This window comes from Pavona decussata, unplaced genomic scaffold (assembly GCF_977016875.1).
Source record: "Pavona decussata unplaced genomic scaffold, jaPavDecu1.1 SCAFFOLD_202, whole genome shotgun sequence".
NCBI lineage: Eukaryota > Metazoa > Cnidaria > Anthozoa > Scleractinia > Agariciidae > Pavona > Pavona decussata.
Genome location: NW_028145610.1, coordinates 1,300,001 through 1,310,000, shown reverse-complemented (window position 1 = coordinate 1,310,000; position 10,000 = coordinate 1,300,001). Strand labels below are relative to the sequence as shown.

The 10,000-nt window shown below is 40.4% G+C and overlaps 1 protein-coding gene across 1 annotated transcript in view; it reads right to left on the bottom strand.

The window, feature by feature from the left end:
- Positions 1 to 117: 117 nt before the first annotated feature.
- LOC146461037 (cornifelin homolog B-like) overlaps positions 118 to 10,000 on the bottom strand; it is a 10,042-nt gene continuing 159 nt past the window's right edge. Inside the window, exons 2-4 of the mRNA XM_085087499.1 lie at positions 2,546 to 2,681; positions 1,637 to 1,779; positions 118 to 1,085 (exon numbers count right to left, since the gene is read on the bottom strand). Of these exons, the coding sequence (XP_084943625.1) occupies positions 993 to 1,085; positions 1,637 to 1,779; positions 2,546 to 2,657 (348 nt within the window). The 5' untranslated portion in view covers positions 2,658 to 2,681 and the 3' untranslated portion in view covers positions 118 to 992. The remainder of the gene's footprint in view (positions 1,086 to 1,636; positions 1,780 to 2,545; positions 2,682 to 10,000) is intronic.

Genomic DNA, 10,000 nt, shown 5'->3' with positions numbered 1-10,000 from the left:
TCTAACAAAAGAAATACTGAGAGAGCAGTAACGAGAACAAGCATGTTGATATCAGGGCTTAAGTTAAAGTTCACTCGGGCTAACTTTGTTTGCAAAGTGAAGCGTGTATGAATGGGATCATTGGATCGCAATCCTTTATTCAACCACGCCGGTAAGTTACAACTCGTTCAAGTGCAAGAATATGATTTCCCAAGACAGCTAAATTCACTCAGTGTCTCAGAACTAAGGCTAAAACGTGCGTATTTGAAACGAATGGATAAATAGCTGCGATCATGCATTAAATATGTGACATGACTTAGTGCTGACTTTCAGTACAGCGTCATGATAAACCCTTTACACACCTTAGTATCGAAAGCTAAAACTTGTGATAAAAAACCAAAACTTACATTTATTTCCCGCAAGAAAGAAACGTTAGACTAGAAAGCCTAACCGAAATTAAAAGTCAGCAAATCAACAGTTTAAGCTAAAAACTAAGATATACAACAACTGGACGACGAGGCTAACTAAAGGCTTTGTCTACACTATGCTGGATAGCATTTTATACCGTTCTGAAAAATACTTCGGCTTGGTGTGAACACTGAGAATTGTCCTAAAACCGCCGCCATCTTTCCACTAGAATTCAATCATCGCTCTGATTCTCTGATTCGGTTCGATTCTCTGTTCACACTACTCAAGAAAGTGTCACGAAAACCTATCCGACATGCGACGATTCACTTTCATGAACGAAAAAACGCAGCATCGGCTTCGGCACAAAAATCGATCCCAAATCGGCGTTTTGTGTGTGAACGAAAGCCCTATACTGATTTTTGGTGCCGGCACAAGAGCTATTCGGTATAGTGTAGACATAGCTTTAAAACACTCCTTCGGTGAAGCAAAAAAAGCCTTAAAAATTCAAATCAAAATAATAATAAAAAACTATCGAACACATCTAAAAGTCTCGAATAAATGACAAAAAGAGTAAACACGAGGGTGTGGTTTCCTTTGAAGCCGCTTTACTTTCCAACGGCCTTGAGTTCTCGGTCCATCTGGCACAAGGTACAGGGGCCGCAGAACGTGAAGATAACGGCATCGTTGCAAAGTGAGCCCTGAAAAATAAAGCTATAGTTTATGTAGGAAAAACGATAGACTTTTGTTGGCAGTGTAAGCTAGTTTCAGTGTGACTTTTAATAGCTTAATAAATATATATATTTGTTTTGATGTAAACGTCAAAATAACGGTTCAGTTTTGTTAACAATTTCCCTATTCGTGCACAGAAATTAGTATTAATCACTTTTGGCTGTGGATGGCTAAGATGGAAAAAATTGGTTCTTACTGTGTCTCTTGGGAAAATGTCCCAAACTGGTCACAGTTTACTCTTGCTCAGAGAAATCATTTCACATTTCTTCCTGGAACTCTAAGAGTAATTTCATGTTAGAGAGGAGGTTCTTTTTATATTTGAGCGGTTTTAACCAACATACACAAAAAAATCCGCGTCAGTGCCCCTAACTCTCCGTAATGTGAAGTTGGGTGGCACAGGATATTGTGACGATGGGAAGGAAACTAGCACGGGAAACAATTTGTCACGCTTCGCGGGAGATCGTCACGCATTTTTGGCAGTCGCTGGTCCCAAAGAAGCGTTGCGTTAGCTCTTACTTACCTGAATATGCTGTTCAGTTCGTAGCTTGGCCCTGAGGGTAAACGGTGCAATTGAAGAGCAGCAACAGCCATAGAGAAAGCCTTCACCCATACGGGTGGAGATGCTACATAACTGGAAGCAAGGACAGCACCAGCCCATGAGGCCTGCCAGGTAAAAAAGAAATGTAACAATTAGGCACTGCTAGACGCTAATTCCAGTGTTCGCTGTTGTCTACTTTGGACTATCTGCCAACGACTACTCGAAGTGTTGCTTAACAGGCTACGTAACTACAGTAGAACCTCCCGTAAGCGACCACCCAAAACATCAAGATGTAGTGGTCGCTTACAGGAGGTGGTCGCTTTCGAGAGTCAAACCAGGGGGGTCTCTTCCAGGTCTAGCACATCTACTTATTCCAAGAGAATGTATTGCATATATTTCCTAGTCTGGCAATACGACCAGTGCTAGGTCGTCAGTAAAAGTTTCCTCGTAAACTCTGACTAGCGTAGTACATACGGCGAACATGGAGGTCAGACCATGTGTCAATTGGTAGCTTACAAGAGGTGAAAAACAGTGAAAAATAATAATGCTGTCACCTCAAAAAGTGGTTGCGGTCACTTACGAGAGGTTCCAATCGTAGGCTTTCGACTGGGAAAAAATTTGGTGTTTTGGATAGGATGTCGCTTATGGGAGGTGGTCGTTTACGAGAGGTGGTCGCACATGGAGGTTCGACCGTATAAACCTTCTGTAGTGACTACAGAAGATTTCAATTTGTATCAACCATGTCGAGCCTTTGGTCGTCAAAGGAAATTAGTGCATAGCTGAGAAATTAAGTTGGCACGTGGCCACTTACCAAAGAAGAGACTTTGGAAGCCTACAGGAAGACTTAATACTAATGAGGATTAATTGAGAACAACAGCATCTTTAACTTACAGCTGCCAATGTCATCCATGCAGGAGAAAACGCCAGAATTCCAGTCCCTCAGAACTTGAGTTTGCTGGACAACAACTGTTGTTCCTGGCTGGGCTGTCACAACTTGTGCCATGTTCAAAAGGAATCCTTACAAAATCTGTAAGTAAAAATGTTGGTTCGAAAGTTTGACCATGGGTTCGAGTGTTCTAAATGCGCGCGCACGAATAGCTTTCGACATGATGAAATGCAGTCCTAAGAGAACCTGTAAGTTCCATAACAGAGAGGTGTTAATTGACTTGGGCAACCTAATCACATTTTCTTCCAATGTATGGGATGTTTTGTACTCTGTGATTGGATCTTACAGAAAGGAAGGCAGGGAGAGAGGGAGGAAGGAAGGAAGGAGGGAAGGAAGGGAAAAGGAAAGAAGAAGGGAAGCCAAAAGAGAAAAAAAAAGAAGGAAAAAAAGAAGAAAGTAAGAAAAACAAAAATACAACAACAAACAGGAGAACGCCGTATTTCCAGCTAATTCCAAACCAGTGCCATGCCTTCAGAGCGCTCGCTCCTCGACTTCGAAAAGTCGTCCTTTTTGCGTCAGAACACACAAGCCAGCGGAAACGTACAAACTACACAAAAAACACTGAGGATCTCTCAGAGCCCGTGGTTGTACCACCCACTAACTCCAACGCGCGCTTGGTAAAAGTTAGTACAAGCACTAAGACTGAAAAGCCAGACTTGCCAGTATTCAGCCTCTTACTCCAAACTTAAGGATTATAATTATAGACTTTTTCACGTACACTTCATCATTTTAAAAAAGAAGAATTGGACAGATTGTATGGAGAAAACAAACCTGTAATTCGGTGTCAAATGATTCCCCAAACATTAACAAACACCGAGCAACGTTTGTCACATTTTTAAACTGGAGGATGTTTGTCCGTGAAAAGGCCTATAGCGTCCGATGAGATTACAGCTTAATGTCGTGTCCACTATTTTAAATTAAATATAGGTATTATGATTAAGGTTAGTCATTGGTTAGCGAAGTCACTGAATATTATGTTATCATTCTACTTTAAGCGCTTACGTCATTTACACCCTTGTAAAAATGGTTGTTACAAATCGAACGTGAGCAAGAACGTTAAACGGTAATGAGTTTATTTCAATGATGCCAGTGTTATTGGTATTATACGCAAACATTACGCATTTAAGAGATATATTATCTAAGTTCAGTTTTTGGAGGGTTAGTAATCAGTTTTAACAGGACAATGTTTTAGCCGCGCTCTCCGATTATCGCATCACTCAAAGATGTTTACCAAGTTTGGAAAGAAGGCGTATGATGAGGGTATGATGATGAAGATCTGCATGATGATGATGATGGTGATGATGATGTTATTGGTAGCGGTGGCTGTGGTGATATTGTTGCTGATGATAATGATGACACTGACAATATCGATGACAATGATGCTGATAATGATGACGATAATGATGACGATGATAACAGTCATGACGATAAGGATGATGATGATGACGATAATGATGATGATGACGATGAATAATGATGATGATAAATGAATGAATTCGTGAGTGTATGAATTAACAAAAAAGTTCTTTACCTTGAGTGACCGGCAATTCTTTAACATGTAGGGTAGCTTTCGAAACGAGTTGAATTTTAAATTGGATTATTTTAGATTCATCTTCCACAGCGAGCATTAAAGAGGCGACTAGGACGTAGTCGAAGACAGTCACTCCTCAGGTACAGTCCATGCAGCTGCCCAAGTGTTTATTCGTTGTTCTTCAACTCAGTAAACATGTTTTCGAGATCCGTAGATCTTCACCGAATTCCACAGCACTAACGATCTCGACGTTGCAGCAGCTCGACAAAATTCGCACATCGCCGCGTTAATAACAATAATGCGCGGATCAATTCGAACCTCCAGCATCCCTCCCGGGCATTTGATTATTTTCCTTGCCCGGTAATTTTGTGAGCGATTGGCTCACCATAACGGGCATTTGAACGCCTTTTTGGCTCGGCGGGGCGGAAATAAACAAGCCTAGTTTCTAAAGTTCAAATGCCCGTAAGGGGATATTGAAGATTCAAACTGATTGACCCATAACATACGCATTTGCGCTTTAATTCTATCGGTTCGTCAAGCCTCGATACGAAAAGAAATTGAGATGAAAATGTGCTTGTGAAAATTTTGTTTCCAACTTTGTTTTGCGGCCTCTTTAATGCAGATTAAGTCCCGAGGAACAAAGGCTTTAATGAGACATGTATTTAAAGTTGAACAATTTAAAAGAACGAAAAGCGAACTAGTACTAGATAGAAGCAAAGCTCGCTGGCTATATCCCCGCACAAATACGTCACTAACGGTGCGAAGAAAGGTCAGCTGGCATTTTCGGAAAGTCAACAGCAGCTTGGAAATTCTGGAAAGAACGTTCCGTCTCCCAACATTTTCGGTGGCAATTTCAGAATATCCGAACAGATTAAACTGTTTTAGCTTACACAAATTTGTCTTTTAAAAGGCCATGAAGTACAGTGTGAAGACTGGAAAAAATGTTTTAACTATTACACTTTTATGATAATGTTCTCGTTGAGTGCGGGGCACAATTCTCATAAATTGGTTTAACGTTGAGTATGTACTTTTTATAGGAAAGGATTCACAATGGACTTCAGTCATTTCAAGATAAGGTAAGGTAAAAACTCAAAATGGCGGCTGCTCATGGGAATTCGAAACGGGGATATTTCTAGAAGTGACAGCAGAACAGACCACAGGACGCAAAGGAGTCAGATTTGATGCAAATTCCGGCTAAATTCACTGGGAAATTTCGACGCAAATTGACCATCTTATTACGCGTCTATTGAAAGGTTCTCCCCAAGACACAAGCCGCATACATCAATGTCTGTGAGCGCATTACCGTAGCATACGGCATGCCTCGTTCGAAAAGCTTCGCTTTTACTTAAGGGCGACGATCGTTTCCCCACATGAGACCACTGTTGGCAATGTAATCTTTCAACAGACACGAAGTGAGATGTCACGACGCTTTGTTCGATCACGTTCTTGTATCAACAAACTCATCTTTGTCGCGCAATTTCGCAGTGAATTTGGGCGAAATTTACATCAAATTTGACTCCTCTGCGCCCTGTGAACTGACGCTCAGATGATAATCTTACTGAATTGCCTTTCAGTAAAATGTAGCTTTTTTCTAGAGGCAGCTTTGCCGGAGTAGTTGACCCTCGTGTTTCCCACTGCTCATAATATAAAGTAGTTCAATACGACCCAAAGTTGTGACAAAAATAAATCCCGCTGGCACGCCCTTAGAAAAATGCCAAGAAAAACAACACTGTACTGATACCTTGTATAGGTAAAATTCTAACTAATAATTCAGTTTTATGGGTTCCTGTTGTCAGCTTTCCTGAGTTGACAGTCAGAACGTTTGGCCAATTCCCAACACCCGTTAATTTTATGGGCTCTTGTTGTCAAATTTCAGTTAAAAAACAGACATTTCTAAGAATACGGTCAGAAATTTTGGCTATTTCTCAGCATCCCGTTAATTTTATGTTACGTTGTTAGCTTTCAGATAAAAAAAACCCGCGACATTTCTTAGTCGTGACAGCTCTAAATTTTGGCCACTTCTCAGCTATACGTTAAACCTGGTTCACACGTGAATTCAAATGTAAGCGAAGTAAACACGTTACGCAAATGCAAACGCAAGACAACTGAAGAAACTCTCTTACATCTGAATCCGCCTCCAACGAAGTCAGCGGCTAGCGAGCAAAGCATGAGCACCCGCATGAGCAACACACACTTTCAAGATGATGGACGAGGTTGAAGTTTTAGCTGTTTTGCTTCTTCTCCTCGAGTTTTACATTCAAGTTGAGCGAAAGCCGCATTCAACTGCTGACTGTGAGCTGACATTTTCGGCACAACTTAACGTTTTGTAGCCACAGGGCACCGGAAACTTTCTTACAGCTTCAGTAATTTTTTTGTCTCAGTCGGGGACAGTTTTAGCTCATACGCAGCCGTTCTTAGGCACTCACGTCACGCACTCCTCCTTCGTGGGGTGCAGTGCGTGACGTGACAAGCCACAATCTCGTACCCAGAGTCTTCAGGCTTTTTGGTCAGCGAGGCAACGCCGGGAAGACTCTGGGGACATCGAAAAAATTCAATTTTTTTGATTGGCTGTTCCGTAACGGTTTCCATTGTTTTACCGCAGAAATCCTGCGGTAATAAAATTTGATGTCCCCAGAGTCTTCCCGGCGTTGCCCCGCTGACCAAAAAGCCTGAAGACTCTGGGTACGAGATTGGACAAGCCAAAGAACGTCTGCGTGTTTGTGGTTACGATCCGTCAACTCTGATTGCCTGAGCTTGCGCTCGTGCAGTCTGATGTTCTTTGGCTCGTGACGTGACTGCGTAGGAGGCAAGCGTTCGTGGATTTTACACGTAATGCAAGCGCAAGAAAAAGAAAAATGTTCCTTCTCCGATTGTCTTTGCATCTGCGTTTTCGATGTTCACACGTTCTCCCATTTGCGTCGCAGAGGAGAACCAGGCTTTAAACCCTAACCAGACCCCTCAAATGATTTTTAACAATTTCCGTTTTGCCTGTCAATGTCGTGAAAAGTTGAGATCGATAGCTCCAGTTAAATCACCCATATACTTTTATCTCGATCACAAGGGATTTCAGTTCTAATGACGTTAATTTCTTTCGAACAGGCTGGAAGCTTTTACGCTTCCGTGATTTACGGATGTGATTAAAACCTTGTTAGCAACTATATTGTTTATTGTATATTGAGTCGTAGCTAAGGACTGAGATAATTACTTACGTCAATATTGTGCGTTGAAAGCGGAACAACTTGCAAACAATCAATTTCTTGGTTTTCAATCTGAAAGGCTTATTTAGTTATTAACATCTCGAGTTTTCCTTTTTTCTTGTGGTTTTTCGGATAGGAAAGCGAGAGAACTCTCTAGAAAACTTGTGTCAAAATTTCTTTGTGATCAGGCAAAGTTGCACTAACGTTTTCAAGCGTAACGGCAAATTATAGCGGGAACCAAGAACACGCGAACTATCGCCTTCAAAAGAGTCGGATAAAGCAGCGTTTACTTGGACGTCGATCACACACAAAAAAACAGTTGGAATTATTTTGAATTCTGACAACAATCCAAAGCAACTTCGCAAGAAACTGATAATTTTACCACCCTAGGATAGGAGAAGGAAAAACTTTATTTAAATTGATTTGAAAGAAAGATTAAGCGAGTAGCACGCATTGCTGATTTTGCAAATTATGACGTGCAGCGATTAAACATTTGTCGTTAAAAAAACACGGAATCCTTCCTATATGATGCCCTTTCTTTCTTGGAAATCAACTTTGATAAAGTTTACCATCTTTCAGCGGATAAAACTGTCAATTTCTTGGTTCTGTTGCCTTGAAATGTTGTCAGAAATCAAAATAATGTCAAAGGGCTTTTCTTTGATTGATGTCCAACAATACAACTTTATCCGACCGTTTTGAAGGTGATGGGTAGCGTGTTATTGTCAACCGCTAAAATCTATTTCCCTGATTATGCACGCAATCTCACGCAATAACATTCGGGCTAAACCCTGATCACAGCGACAATTTCAAATCCTACTTCTGGGGGGTCAAAAACTCTCGAATTTTGCCGATTAACAAGTGCTTTTTTCGTTTTGTTTTGAAACGTGATATCCAGCATTCTTTTACGGGTATACACAGAAATACGTTATAGACTTTGCTCATTTTGACCGGTCATCGCTCTCAACTGTGTAACATAACTACCATATTTTTCACTATTTTATCTCGGTATTGATCAAGAGTGATGCTATCAAAAACAGTTTTAAAAATTCATCACGATCTGAAGGTGCGCTACTTTCCAAAACTCTGCATTAATGTTGTTGTTATAGTTACAGCACGTAACAAGTCTTTGAAACAAAAGTTTACACGATGTTGGTTATTAATTCATAATCGCACTTTTTCAATGGAAACCTGGGAGGTTGACGTTTATCAGCGTGTCACGGGATCTAAGTATACTAGATCTCTTTATTCTAAAAAGTGCTAATCAAATCACTGAAACCTTATTTAGTTTTGCTATACTTAATTAAGGCGATTGAGCACATTTTTGGGCGTTTGTTAGCAACCCTATTGTACTTTGTTTCTAGGGCGACCGGTAAACAGTAAACAAATAAGGTACAAAGAAAAACTCACATAAAACCTGCAATTGTCACCATGAAGCTACCTTCAGCAAAATACGCGAATCCTGAAATCGTGCTTCCAACCACACCGATATTAAATAAGAGTGACAATATAGCAATAATGTGAAAAATATGCATATTGACGGTCACAAGTTCTTCACAACTTGGTCACCGGACGTCATTTGAATAACAATGGATTATAAACACACGTTTACTTTCAAAAACCTAGAAAAGTCAAAGGGAAAAAGTGAAAGTGACAAATTCAAAGACTATTTAATTTCATAGCCACCTTGTCCAAAAACCTGTCACTACAAAAAAAATTGTGTAATATCGGAAGACACCTTTTGAAAATTGACAGCTACTTTTCAAGCGAGTTTTAATATACATGAAACAGTTGCTAAAAAATTCGTCTCAATTAACATAACATTTGGTTTTCACTTTAACTTGGTTATTTTTATAAATGATTTCGCTTAGGGAAATAGACAAAAGAAATGCAGTTCAATTTCCCTTAATTTCAAAAACCATTCAACAACGGAACATTATTGATTTCAGGGGCCGAAGAGAGCAGTGAAATCGAATACAACGTATTAAACCTGATTAAACAAATTCTCGCATGGATGGATAATTCAAAACACCCCCAAAACACCCCCAAAACCCCCCATCTTTACAGAAATCCAAGTCGGAAAATTCAAACCTTCAACGCGGTTGATAAAAATAACAAAATTCCAGCTCACAAAAGGGGGAAGAGCTGCACAGTATGGCACTTCAAAAATGAAGGTCTTAATTCGCGCGGGCGAGAGGAATTCATTTACATTTTCACACAACGAAGGAACAGGCTAGAAAATATTACGATTCGAAATGTTTACAACAAGGACGCACGTATCTCAGAATGGTTGCGACGATATCAATACAGAAATGTTTAGATTAGGATACAGAAACTTTCTGCGTGTAGATGGTTTACGCCAACCGTGATCCACCACAATTTTAATTAAAATGTCGTAGCGTTCGGTCGTTTTGCAGTCAAAAACGCGCGCGATTCCTCAATGTCGAACCCCAGAGGATGCGACAAACAAAAATTGGTACAAAAACAAAGAAAGATCGAACATTGCGATCGAGCAACACAACAACACCAAGCTAATGATAAGCCCCCCAAAACAAAAGCTCCATCGCGTTCGGTGTCATAATGACGAACATTTAACCAAAAGTGTTTTTGAAAACATCACACCCAGGCCCCCAACAAGCGCGTTTTTCTCGACTTAACAAGTGAGAAATCATGTA